Source organism: Plecotus auritus (genome assembly GCF_963455305.1).
Source record: "Plecotus auritus genome assembly, chromosome: 14".
In the NCBI taxonomy this organism is placed as follows: Eukaryota; Metazoa; Chordata; class Mammalia; order Chiroptera; family Vespertilionidae; genus Plecotus; species Plecotus auritus.
The window spans coordinates 16,116,533-16,130,784 of record NC_137780.1 but is presented as its reverse complement, the minus strand read 5'-3'; the positions used below and the strand labels follow the sequence as shown (position 1 = coordinate 16,130,784).

General features: G+C 39.9%; 1 protein-coding gene across 11 annotated transcripts in view; it reads right to left on the bottom strand.

The window, feature by feature from the left end:
* The window catches only part of CDC42BPA (CDC42 binding protein kinase alpha), a 203,235-nt gene that overhangs the window by 13,254 nt on the left and 175,729 nt on the right, over window positions 1–14,252 (bottom strand). For all 11 annotated transcript variants that reach the window (XM_080651309.1, XM_080651299.1, XM_080651303.1 and 8 more), the window contains 7 exons: window positions 12,572–12,788; window positions 11,683–11,745; window positions 10,193–10,786; window positions 8,645–8,742; window positions 6,158–6,242; window positions 4,842–4,965; window positions 4,095–4,212 (listed from right to left, as the gene is read on the bottom strand). In XM_080651309.1, coding sequence (XP_080507435.1) covers window positions 4,095–4,212; window positions 4,842–4,965; window positions 6,158–6,242; window positions 8,645–8,742; window positions 10,193–10,786; window positions 11,683–11,745; window positions 12,572–12,788 — 1,299 coding nt within the window. The remainder of the gene's footprint in view (window positions 1–4,094; window positions 4,213–4,841; window positions 4,966–6,157; window positions 6,243–8,644; window positions 8,743–10,192; window positions 10,787–11,682; window positions 11,746–12,571; window positions 12,789–14,252) is intronic.

The window sequence follows — 14,252 nt, the reverse complement described above, 5'->3', positions numbered from 1 at the left end:
GCCCTTTCATTAGTATAGATAGTAACTGTGGAATATACTAATTATTGGTTTATCTTTAAGTAGCCCAAGCTTATCTCCATTTAGATACCCAGAAGAATGGGTTTGTTTTTAACAAGGGAAAAATCTTCCCTTAAATGTTTAGGTGTGTTTAACAAAAATAATGTAAAACTAAAGATACAGAAACACGCTCTTGAAGGCCAGGACTCTAGTTTTCAGATAAAATAACTTCTGAATATTTGGGACCTGTTAATCAGTACCTAGTCACCTTCTCGAACTGAACTGTCAAGATTCAGTTCTCCAACAACTGTTTCCAGAAAACACCCTACAATCCCTTAATTTTATGCAGAGGTTGGATGACTTGCTGCAGAGAACACTGATGAGATTTATGTTCCAGGAGTTGAGATAAGCTTGCTTTGGTTAAAAAGAATCTGATGAATTATGTAGGCTTAAGAGAAAGGCTCCAACATAGGACACTGTTTTAAATTTAGAAATGGGAGTGAAATCAGTACTTTCTCAGGTTATTTCCAAAAAGAAAAAACAACAACTATTAATATAAATGTAACTCTGATTTTAAGATGCAAAATTACTTCTTAAAGCTCTAAGAGGTCACTGAGCTAAAATTTTTATTTATTAGTAACTTTAGAAATGGGTAAAAGGCTAAGAAAAATAAAGCTAGTAGAGGTAAAATTATTCTTGTATTCAACTGGAGACAAATTTGTTGTTTATTACCAGTATCCACTGATGAAAAAAAGGTAATTGACAAAAAAGATTCAAGAAAATGGACACAGCATGTACTTCTCACGCACACATGCTATTTTACATTAGTTGCCTGTATTCTCCGGGCTCACGAAGGAACATGTGGAAGGTTCACATCTGATACGGGAGATAAGAGAAAAATAAATGACTCTCTCACCCTCACTAGCTCTCCCACATTCATAAGGCAAACAACCCCATTTCAGTATCACTTTGTTACAAAAGAAACAGTGAAGCTGCCAAAGACACCGATGAACTCTCTAAGCATGGAAGCATTTCACCGGGAAGCAACACTGACCTGAGTAAGTAAAACATACAAGTGTCTGGGTACATGCTCTTTGCTTGGATGACAATGCGTAGCTTTGGTATTTAAAAATTCTTCTTATATATGTTAATGTTAGATCAATTTAATTCATCTTTATGTTTGGAAATAGTTCATTAATATAGGTACTCCCATTTCAGTAGAAAGAACATACTGAATTCTGAAAATATATCAAAGCACACAAGCTTCTCAATGAGCAGGGATACAGACATGCATATTGTTATCTTTTCCAGACATGCATATTCTGGTTTTGTTTACCAATGTCTACCCCAAGACATGCGTGTCTGGGTAGACAGTATATCAAGAAATATTTGCTGGTGTTAAATGGACGCCTATGAAAAGCCCAGCCTGAATGTCCTTTGCTAGTGAAATGAAGAAAGTCAGGTGAAAATAAAGTAAGACATGACTGTAAACACAGGAGCTCACTCACACAAAACCTGTAATGCAATACGACATGTACAGGTGAGCAGGTTCAAGAATGTGCACCAACTTCCAGTCCTAGAAACACAACCGTGCTGACGTGACAGGAAGGCAGGAGAGAAAAGGGAGGAACGTGAGAAACTGCCAGGGGAAGGCACCCATGTTAGTGACAGGAAGAATCTGAGGCGGTCCCGGGTTAGTCAACTCAGTGACCACAGACACTGTCACGTGGGCTCCGGGAGTGAGCCGCCAGCACAGAAGGCCACGTGTCATGATGTCGGGTGGGGACGAACCTTTGGGAAATGCTCTCTGAACTTGATTTGCTTAGTAATAACGCCTGGACTTTACTTGGAACAAAAAATAAAACAGAGACTTCTTTTCAGTAGGAAAGGGAGAGAAAGGAGGGATGCTCTGAAATAAAAGTTCTTACGATGGCTGCAATCTGACAGTGTCAGTGGGCTTATTTAGGTCTATGAAGACCAAGTCTTACTGTGTATGAAGTTAAAGAATTCTGGAACATCAGCAAATCGATTTTTCGCTTCATGGCAGAAAAATACCAAACAGAAACATTTTATTAAATCCTAAAACTATTTCACCTTAAGGAAGATACTGTAATATCTAGCATAAAATAGAATTTATTAAAGGATTTTCTTCTTGCTATATTGTTGGAATACATGATATGAAAACTATTCTTTTTTGTGCACTAAAATGAAAAGTAAAAGAAAATTTAATTTTAAAAAAACAATACCCATTAAAGCCTTGTTAGCTACTGAAATAATTTTGTATTTGCTTTGCATCATATATGTATGTGTTCAAAATTTATATCCTTCTATCTCTCCATAATGCTAACTATATATCAGGTGTTGAAAAACTATTTACTAACTAAATTTTTAAAACGTTTCACTAAAATAGTATACAACACTTCATCAACCACACAGAAGCTATAAACATATGCACATTTCAACTGTATCATAATTTAAAAACCCTCCCGTAAGGTACTTTGTACCTGGCATGGTAACTCACATAGGAAAAACGACAGAGGCTTTGTGCTGTGTGGCTGATAGATTTCCTTCTGGGAATGAAGGGAAAGCAGATGGAGGGCTTTAAGCAAATGTTCAGGATGGGGAAAGAAAGGAGAGAAATCTGAAATCTTAGTCCCAGGCCAAAGTTGAAAAAATAGTACAGCATTTAAATATAACAGTTTAATATGTAGACTCAGCCTCTATTTATGCCCAATATTTTTAGCCTAATACTTATGCTCAGCCTTACATTTTCTAGTTTTAATTACCACATCAAGATTAGCCGCACTCTTTCTGTACAATTTATTTACATTAACCAGCGCAGCGAATGGAAGTCCCATTCCAAAAGGATGAGTGACTATTAGGAATGATTTGAACGCAAAGGAAGGAATATTAGTATGACCACATAGTGTCTTAATGAGAATGTCACTTTCATTCATAAGCAGACCACCTGGTTAACTGGGATATTTACAGTGAGGAACTTGGACTCAAATGAATGCACATTTTTTGTTCTTCCCATGAAATAAATGCAAAACTACCTATAAAGGCTTAATTTTTTAAAAACCTGACCGCACATCAAATTATATTACCTATCATTTTTCTGGCGGTGATGTTCACATCTGATATGACCACAGAGTTAGTAATGTGGATAATTGTCATTGTTAGACTTCCTTAGCAAGAGCTGTGGGTCACAGTTCACAAATCGCCTCCCAAATCGCCACAGTCTATAAATTACGCTTAAAATTCTGTGCCAGATCTAGACGCTCACCACTGACAACAGGGTCATGCTAAAGTTCCAACAGCTTGCGGAGAGCAGCGGACAGAGACTGGAACGTTAAGTGTAAGTGGAGCCCACTATCAGACTTAGTTTCAGCATCAGAGGTCCAAGAATCCATCTTAATGCCGTTAAAAAAACACAGTTTTCCCATGTGGCACTTTTAAAATTTCACAATCAGATGACAGGTGTGACCTTTAAAGACCAAGCCAGTGCTGTCCTGGGGGGAGTGGGGTGGAGAGGGGGGGAGCACCAGCATCTGCACTGAATCGCTAAGACGTAATGAAGTCTGAGTGATTTGGTCACCAAGTTCTGAAACTTGGTAGGAACCCTCTTCAAAGTTGGAGTTTATTTTACCAACAAAGGAAATCTAGGTATGGGACAAGTTTATAGGTTATGCAACTGAACAGAAACTTGATGTCTTTGGTGTTTGACAGATGTTCTCATCAGGTATGCCGTCATGCATCTCACATACATTGTGACACACTGTGATAAACATTTCCCCATTATCCTAATATTGCTTTTAAGTCATATACACACACACACACATATATATCTGAGCACATATATGGGGGGGTGCAAAAGCAGGTTTACAGTTGTTCATATGGAAAGACATGCAGGTTATGACCATCACAATAGCTTTATTAACTCAAAAGAATGTCACATGCAACCGTAAACCTACTTTTGCCCACCTCTGTACACACACACACACACACACACACACACACACACACACACACACGTATTCCCCCTCCCTTACTCTTAACCCCAATTCATATTCACATTCACTCCTCATTTCTCTTACCACGGGCAGGTCTTTTAGGATCTGTATTCCATCCCCTGGACCCATGTGTGCTATGTGGTTAAAATTAGTTGGGTTAGAAATTAACTTATTTCTCATTTCAGGATCTCGTAGCATCTCTCTGTAAGAGAAAACACCTGCTCAGACACGTCTTCTATGATCAATCTAGGTAACTCTAGAAAAAAATGGAGTATACATTATTTTTTCATAAAAATAAATGTGAAATCATGTTAACATGGATAGGATTAAAATAATATAAATAATCAATAAAAAATTACTTAGATTTGTTTTACATTTTAAATAAAAGATCTTACAATTTTTGGTGAGAAAAGAGCATTTTAGTAGAGACATCGAAGAAGCTCTATTCTATTTCACAGATAATTCTGAGCATTTATGTATGTCTCAAAATAATACTTAGAAATGTTTTTACATGTAATTGGAAATACTATAAGCCTATTTTTGTTTACTCATAAAGAGAATAGTGAATCTAAAGTTCTTAAATATATAAGGTTTACTACTATTCAAAGATTGGTTGTATGTTTACATTAAAACAAAGTTCACATTCTAAAACTTCTAACTACGCCACATACATATAGAAATGAATCAAAATATGGTACTTTAGTCTAATTCACACAACGTGAAGAGTGTTAGTTAAAGTGACTCTGAGATGTACAGTTATTATTGCAGTTTTTCCCACCACAGATTTTCAGAGATCAAATTTTCCTTCCAAAACAAATACAGTATTATCACCTCCTCTGCTGCATCCTTTCCTCTTCTGGGACCCTGAAGGAGTAACGCCGCTTGTTGTTAATATTTCTAACCATCTGTTTTCGACTGTTATCTGTGGTTTCAGGAACTACCAGTTCATCCCCTTCTGTTTAAAAAATACAGCGAACAATGATGTTCTTTAGAGTGCTAGAATGCTTTTTACCCATTCATCTCTAAGACAGTATAAACTTAATCAATTGTGCAATCACAGTACATGCAATTCTGATTTTTACAAGTTGTGTTAATGATCATAGTAAAATAAGCATTATATAGTCAGCAGTACATAAACAGATAGATGCTGAAATTAAACATAACTTACAAAGGGTAGCTTCACTTCTATTTGATTATAAACATAAAATAGCACAATTTTACTAGGAAAAAAGAAAAATGCCGTTGCCTCGGTGCCTGGTCACTCTGGCCACACTCCCGCAATGACTACACTACCTTCTCTCTCCTTCTAGGTGTTGGTCTCACTGGCTCAGGGTGTTAAGCTATTGCTAACCTGCATAGTAATCAGGCATAAACGGTAAATTACTCATGTAAATGATCATGACAATTATTTTTACATATTAAAGCATTTCCTTTGCATGATGCCATCTGTGAGGTGTGGGTCAGGAAAAGGAATCGTGTTCCTACCAGCTGCCTTCACTGCAGGCAAGAATCTGTCACCTCCCTGCTCTTCTCAGCTGGGCCGAGGATACTTGTTCTCATCACCTAGTGAGCCCGCGCCCACCTCATTCTATTTCCATTCTAAATGCGCAGAAGCAAACAAAACGGCCAGCCACAGGCCCCCAACACATGCTGGGGTACGTGAACACACTGCCAGCAGACAACTGTGCCCACACATGGGGATGCCGTTCTCTGAGCAGGTCAGGGAGAAGAGGAAAGCCTCTGAGCCTGATGCCTCGAACGGCAGGAGAGGTATTCCCGCAGCCCAGGCAGGAAGTCCGGAGGAGCTGTCCCAGTTTTGGTGCTACAAAGCCTGGAAGGTCTCCAGTATTACACGTACAGAGAACACACTTAGTCACACTGTCTCTACTTACCTGGTGTTTCACAGAGAAACACCAAGGTAAGTCAGAAACAAATACTCCCACTGTATAGCTATGCAAGCTAACCAGAACGCTTTTGTCCAGTAGTTTATCTCAATCTATTGAGAGAGCATGACAGCGGCCAAGATGGCAGACTTCGGAGCAAGACACAACTGGGTTTGAATCTGGGCTCCGCCACTTCTTGTCTCCAGGCAGCCAGCTTAGGGAGAACATTCTATTGAAGTGTCCCATTAATGTGCATCTTCTTACCTGCCATCTTATTTTTGAAATAAATTAATCTAATCGTCTCCAAGCCTAAAAGATTTAATGATCCTTCACTGTTTAAGGGTCGAACCTAAAATAATGAAAAATAAAATTAGTATTTCAACAAAACCTTCAAAAACTAAACCATAAAACTTTTGGCCTATTTATAAACCACACGCATTTATATCCTTCCTCTCCAAAATAGAGCCCTCTCAGAAAATCAAGAAAAAAATTAACATTTGTTCTAACTGGGAAGGTATAAAATTATCTAATTTGAACAAAGTTATAATGATAACATTTTAAAGGAAGACTATTCTGGACAAAAAAAAAATGTAGAAATAAGTTTAAACCTTAAATTTGACTTCTTCAAAGCCATTAGTGACCAAATGATTATACTAAGATATCAACACAGATACTTTATGACTCTTGTTTGAACTAAATGGACAAACAACATGGTTAACGGGGGACATGCAAATTAATACTTCAAATGAGATACCACTTTATAACCATTTACAAGGGCTATAAAACTATGAATTCTGATAATGGCCAGTGTTAGAGAGGATGTGTGTCAGCAAAAACTCTTATACACTGCCGGTGGGAGTGTCAACGGGTAGAATTACTTTGTAAAATGATCTGACCACAGCTTGTAAAGCCAAATACTTGCATTTGCCGGGCACCATCAATTCCGTGCCCAGGCACAGGGCTTAAAGAAACTCTGGCCACAGCATGCACCAGAAGATGTACGCAACAATGCTCACAACAGCAAAAAGCTGGGGAATCAGTCAAGTGTGCTAATCAGTTACGACCTATTCACCCAACAACATTTTATAAAGTGAAAGCACAGAGCAATATGTAGCAACATGGTGGCTGGTGCATGGAACAACATGGATGAATCTTAGAAACTCAGTACATGCACGAAGAAGCAAGGCGGAAGGTGACACACAAAGCATTGATAACCTCACATGCAAGCAAAACTGAACAACATGTTGTTCAGAAAGATCTAAATATACAAAAAATTCTGGGTTTTGTGATAAGCAGCATTTGGGGAGTGATCTCCCTGGCGGGAGTGCGCGATGAGAGAACACACCGGCAAATGCAGTGACAGAGGGCATCTTCTGGCTCTTAAGTTCGGAGGTCAGTTTAGTAAGGTTCTTCACGGTCACATCTTCTTTCATAGATATCGTAAAGTTTACATAATAAAAATAAAAGGGATCACTAACTGTAACCAGCCCAAATGTACAAACTGAAGGACTGTGTTCAGCAGCTCTATATAGTGTGGCGGTATCTGCAGGAGCTTCTTCACTGATGATGTGGCTTAAAACTGAGGAAGATTTTGAAATATGGCCTTGGCTACGTTCTCCTACCGATTCTTCTAATCCTAGCCCCTAATTAACGATACCTGCTACATATTCTATGTGAAACTACTACTCTTGCAAAATAACCATTCTATACTACTTACAAAAATTTCTCTTTACGTTATCACAGGGAAACGTTAAAGAAAAATATTGTTTTACTGGGGACATGTGAAAGCTTTATGTTTTAACCAGAGGCCCGGTGCACGAAATATGTGCGCTCGGCGGGGGGGGGGGGGGGGGTCCCCTCAGCCCCACCTGTGCCCTTTCGCAGTCCAGGAGCCCTTGGGGGATGTCTGACTGCTGGCTTAGAGAGCCCGGCTTCTGGCTGAGCGGTGCTCCCCCTGTGGGAGCACACTGTCCACCAGGGGGCAGCCCCTGTGTTGAGCACCTGCCCTCTGGTGGTCAGTGTGCGTCATAGCGACCGGTCCTTCTGCCGTTCGGTCAATTTGCATATTAGCCTTTTATTACATAGGATTATGGGATGATTGAACACAGTTTTGGTTCTAATTCTAATCATTCTCTGGCCTGTAAATCTGTCCTCACAGGATTTCAAACTGAACACCGTTATGTGAAAAACATCATAATTAATAATGCACAGCCGAAACCGGTTTGGCTCAGTGGATAGAGCGTCGGCCTGCGGACTCAAGGGTCCCGGGTTCGATTCCGGTCAAGGGCATGTACCTTGGTTGCGGGCACATCCCCAGTAGGGGGCGTGCAGGAGGCAGCTGATCGATGTTTCTCTCTCATCGATGTTTCTAACTCTCTATCCCTCTCCCTTCCTCTCTGTATAAAAATCAATAAAATATATTTAAAAAAAAAAATAATGCACACCCTCAGAGCTCCTCAAACCAGAGGGGAAGTTAACGCTGACATCTTAGGTCGTAGGACACACTCTAGTTGTTCGTTATAATAACCATACTCCATACAGCAAAACTAAAGCAATAAGAACAGTGTGGAATTGAGCTACTTATAAGATAACCAGATTGATTTTTGTTTTGTTTTTTCATTCTTAGCTAAATCCCACATTACCATTACATATGCCAGAAATTGCTAAATTAGTGAAAATTAGCTAAGTAGTCATGTTAGTGTTCACTTACACACAGTAGTTCGCTCAGCCCGTACTTTAATGTTAAGTTACCTTTCTGAGTGGGAGAGTCTGAATCCACTCCATGGAGTTCACATCGAAGATGTCAACCGCATTTTCACTGTACACTGACAGGTAGGGGGCATTGTAGCCTGGGAGGGGGAGGAGAGAGCAGCCTGCTGGTTACCTTTAACTATTCATAAAAGCCAGATTTTCCATTTCTTACTCCACATAATAAGTCAAACTTTGAATCCTCTGACTAGGCTACAAAACAGCATTCATTCTAAATATGATGCCATAGATGTGAGTATATATTTCACAAAACGTTAAGTACAGTGGTGTCTCCGTTTGTGGATTAGGAGTACTTTTTTTCTTTTTATCTAGATTTCCTGATGTGTCTGCAATAAGCATGCATGCTCTCCAAACATCCTTCTGCTGAACCCTAATGGCACCCATGCTCCCCCAGCCTCCTGTCCTGTTGTGGTGGGAGGTGCTTTCCTCCTGCTGCCCGCATCCTCCCCGGGTCTACATCCCGCTCTGGCCTCCTTGGGGGGTCTTACTCCAGTTCCTGTATTTACTATGGAGTCACCTTTTCCTAGTTCCCTAGTGGCTACTTCTCTTCAGCATTTAAACATGCTCAAGTACCTTCCACTACAAACAAAATGTTTTAGGTTGGATACTCCTACTTATTATATCACTAGAGGCCCGGTGCATGAAAATTCAGCCCGGCCTGCCCCCTCTCACAGTCCGGGAGCCCTCAGGGTCGGGAGGCGACCCGGCGATCAGGGGAAGGTGACGCCCCCATCACACCTCTGCTGCTGCCACTGCCGGCAGCGCAAGCCTCGTCCGGCCCTGGTTACCTGCACCTCGGGAGGCCCTGGGAGCCTGAGGGGACTGGGGGACTCTGGAGGCAGGCGCGCGGAGTGGCCGGACCTGCCTGGGGGCGGGCCCGGCCATGCCGCACACCTGCTACCCTGGCAGAGTTGAGGGGACTGGGTGCTGCCATCTTGTGGCTGTGGGCGCCACCATCTTTGAGGGCGTGGCAGTCAATTAGCATATTCCCTCTTTATTAGATAGGATAGGCAGTGAAATAGCATATAATGCAAAACTTATTAATGTCATAATATTTCCTGAAAGAGTGAAATAAACAATTTTTAATACATACCTATCTAAATAAAAACATGAAGCTGAATAACACTTCTTATAGATGCTACACTATCCTTTACAGAACTGATTAACTAATGCCCTTAGTAACTGCTTCTCCAGCTATTAATAATCACATTGTATTTTTGAGGACCATGAAGATACTATTTAGGTTTTTACAAAATACAGTAACACGGGTTAAAAAAATCCATCTAAGTACAATATTCCATAGAAAAATTAGCTTTAATTATTTGCATGTTAATGTTGATACTGTTGGCCTGGGCTTAACTACACATGGTTACTAGTACTTTACATAAGTAACATAATTAATACTTAGGGAAAATCTTATGGATGGCTTAAAAATGACCAATTATTAACAGTAAATACATCTGGGAGATGGAGCAGAAGGAAAAAGGAAGAGGCAGAAAGAGAAGACAGCCAAAAGGAAGAGACTCTTACAACAAGCGGCAGGGTTAGCTGGCCATGTCAGCTCCTGCTGCCTAGACCGGCGGCCCTGGCAGTCGGTGTAGATCCCGATGCTGCTAAAACACAGCAGATACTCTTTACTGGAGATCTCCACTGCGCAGATGGCGTCCATGGGCTGATGTGTGATAAAGGACAGTGTGTGGTCACTTGAATGGAGCATACTGCATGGGGTCCCTTCTCCATTCAGGGGGTATCTTTGAAATCCCGATTGGAATCCCACACAGAGGTGTTCGCTGAAGACTGCCATCCACTGGACATTATATGGGACTTGAATTTCCTTAAATTTTCTGTGACGGGTCTTGCTCTGAAACAGTTCATAACAGAGGACCTGCCTTTTCATAGCCACACACAGGCATGTAAGAGCGCCATGACGCAATTTCCCAGAAGTTATGGTTTGACACCCTTTAGTTTCCGCCAGCTTATAAAACTCAGTCTCTCGTCCGTCCAAAGCTGACATAGGAAAAAGGCGTACATGACGATTTCGTCCTGAGATCACAGCAACAAGCTGATCATTTGGAATGAGTTCAATCTGATGAATCTTCTTGTTGTCACCAACTCGAATAATTTCTATGCAAAGAAATAATAAAAAATCAGATGCAAAATAATGTTGTTTATTTATTAATCATATCCCAATTATACTCAAAAGGATATAAGTCAAAACTTACAATAAAGACAGATGCACACACAGAAAAGAGTAACAGCTCAGAAGTCACAGAGGACGAGGAAGATATCACGCCCATTACAAGATCATTTAACTCATTTAGCACCGAGATCCCTGGCAGCCACGGCATAAAGTTGCTATGTGATCAGGCATGCCAGATCTTCAAAAACCACAACAATAAACCTTTTTACTGGCACAAAGTTCTAGGGAACTTTTTACTATGGGGTTCGTTGTGGTTTTTTTTAAGTAACTCATATTTCACTAAAAGTATTTGTATGGGTAACAAACTGATGAAGTTTAAATGCATTGTTTTCCCATGAACTAACTTGATATAAATACAGAACTTAGAGCTCTGTATTCAAGAATGCTAAATTAAATTGGTTTCTTTTTATTTCACCCAGTATTTAATTTATCTTTAGAAAAAGATCTTTTGTAATAAACTACGGGGAAAAACCCCAACAACAAGCACATCTCAATGAGCTACCTCTTCGAGGACTATTGGAACAATGGAAAAAGCAAGTGCATTTTCTTTTAGCTCCTTCTTTAGAAGGGCACCCTGAGCCCCATAGCAGAACTTAGTTACACAAGAAAGAGGATCCATACGTGGATGTTTTAGAACTCAGGATGATTACAGAAGTTAAAAAATGACCTTTGACTTATAAACATATCAAATTAGGTGTGGAAAATTTTAATTATAGAAAAAAATAAGCAAATCCTGCTGTTTATAGAATTTAGAAACTAGAGTTTAGGATTTTCTAGCAACATACAGGTGAAAGTTACCCCACAATAATGTTTTTCTTACCATCTTTGGTGACATGCACAACAAATAAACCTTCTTCATTTCCCAAAGCTATCCTTTCATGATCTATGCAAGATATAAATAAAATGCAACATTTTTATTAGGTAAAAACTATGTAAACTAATAGAATAAAATAGATAATAAAGAAATTTGATACAAAACCTGAATAATATAAAAATAGCAGTAACAATTTTTACTATTAAATTTCCATTCATTTCTTTTTAAATAAAATAATCATTAGAAAATTATCTATATCAATAATTTATAAAAAGAAGTAAATGTTTATTCAATAAAAGGTGAAAAAAATTAAAACCTAGTCTATGAGTGCCCTTGGTCCAGTTCCATTTCTTGTTTTGGACCAATTTGTGAAAGGCATTGAACCTACTCATTCAACTTTTCATTATTTACTAGAAAGTAACACAAGAGTTAGATGCGTACATAAGAATATGGTGATAATTTAAACCTCCAGACACACAGGCTGCCATTGTTTAGTTAGGGCATCTGATTACAAGGGCATCCTGTTCCGCCCTGCATCTCAGTGAAACTTCCCAATAACCTGTGCAAGGCAACGGGCATCTACACTGGACACGGAAGGTTATGCTTTAAGAAACCAAACAACTGTTCTCAGGCGCACACGCAGAGGATAGACATGTTCAACCTTGAACTTCAGCACTGCTGCTTTTGTCAGAAGAAAACATATTTGAAAGTGTACTTACTCTTGTTTACTGAGAAACAAAGCTTAAAATGGTCTCATTCATTCAATAAACACGTGCACCTGTGATGTAACACGTACCAGGTTGGACACTGGAATTCCTAGATGAAAGCCAGTCCCCACGGACCAGATAAATTAGGGAACAATGATGATCACATGACCGATGTTATCAATGCGTACCTATGATTGCAGCGGCCTGGGTGGTTTTAATGAGGGGTAGAGTGCTGTCATAAGCCTCTTTGGGCACATAGACTGAGCGGTCTCTGAATTTGTTTTTCTTCAGAATCTTCTGTAACTCATTCAGCACGCCAACCCACTTGCTCTTCTCATTCTCACTGTCTGCCAGCATCAGGATCGAACATTTGTTATTAGGTGCCGAGAGCTGGGACGTTGTGACCTAGAAAAAATGAAACAAAATTCATGAGATTAGAAAACAGACGCCATGTAGGTCAGTTTCATGCTTAGATTAGTTTGCTTCGCACTAGCCCAGCGGTCGCCAGCCTTTCGGACCTCACGGACCACCAGGGGCCCAGCGGGTGGCCACCGCTGCTCTAGCCAACAAGATGAGCGTCCATTGCGTGACACCTTCAGCAGCCGTCAGCCATTCCTAGTCAGAAGAAGAATTAGTTCCAGCATTAGAATTCGTGGCAAAGCAAAGGCAGCATATGCCATTCTAAATGTTGGTATCATTTTTATTTTCTTTGTATAAAGTGCCAGAATACTATCACTAGAAAATGCAACTGACATTTTCGAGTAAATACTGACCCCTGGGCACTGATCAAAGCACTTTACAAGTATTAACTCACATCACCCTCTCACCGTCTTCATAAGGTAGTTATTGTTAGCACGTCCTGACCTTTTATATAAACACACTGTGATGCAGAGAAATTAATTTCCCCAAGGACACACAACAAGAGTGGGGTCCCTGTCCATGCTCGTAAGCACTATATTATACTGACTTTCAACTTTTTTTAAAAGTCAGAAATGCTCATAAATACTTATATTCTCTGTTATTTCATAACAATAACTCACATTATCTTAAAGAAGATCAGATCACTTTAGTTACTATTTAAATAAAGCTTATCATTACGCAAACAGCATCTACAACTGGGCAGATTTAAGTTACATATACTGTAACTTATATAGACCCTTTATAAAAAGTAATTTAAACAGCATGACAGTATTTAAATAAAGCTTATCATTATGCAAACAGCATCTACAACTGGGCAGATTTAAGTTACATATACTGTAACTTATATGGACCCTTTATAAAAAGTAAACAGTATGACGATCAAATCCCACTATGTATCAATTACAGGAAAGTGGGCTTCCATAGGCTCCACAGGAGGCTGGAGATAGCGTAGTAGTTGTTTCAGGAACGGAGACAAAGTGTACTCTTTGTCTGACCTTCCTTAGGTACAAGGCTCATCGACAAATACTAAGCATACAGGCATGAGGTTGGGCCGGTATCCCCTTTTTAACCTCAATTATCTTAACTCACCGATTCTAGATTGCACTGTGGACAGCTTCCAAAGATGGGTACCAACAATCTCCCCATGGAATTCCGTTCTTCTGGTCAAAAAGTGGAATCTAGCCCTAGCTGGTTTGGCTCAGTGGACAGAGTGTCAGCCTGCGGACTGAAGGGTCCCAGGTTCGATTCCAGTCAAGGGCATATGCCTGGGGTTGCGGGCTTGATCCCCAGTAGAGGGCATGGAGGAGGCAATCAGTGATTCTCTCTCATCATTGATGTTTCTATCTCTCCCTCTCCCTTCCTCTCTGAAATCAATAAAAAAACATATATTTTTAAAAAGTGGAATCTATTCTCTCCCCTTAAATCCAGGCTGACCTCATGACTTGCTTT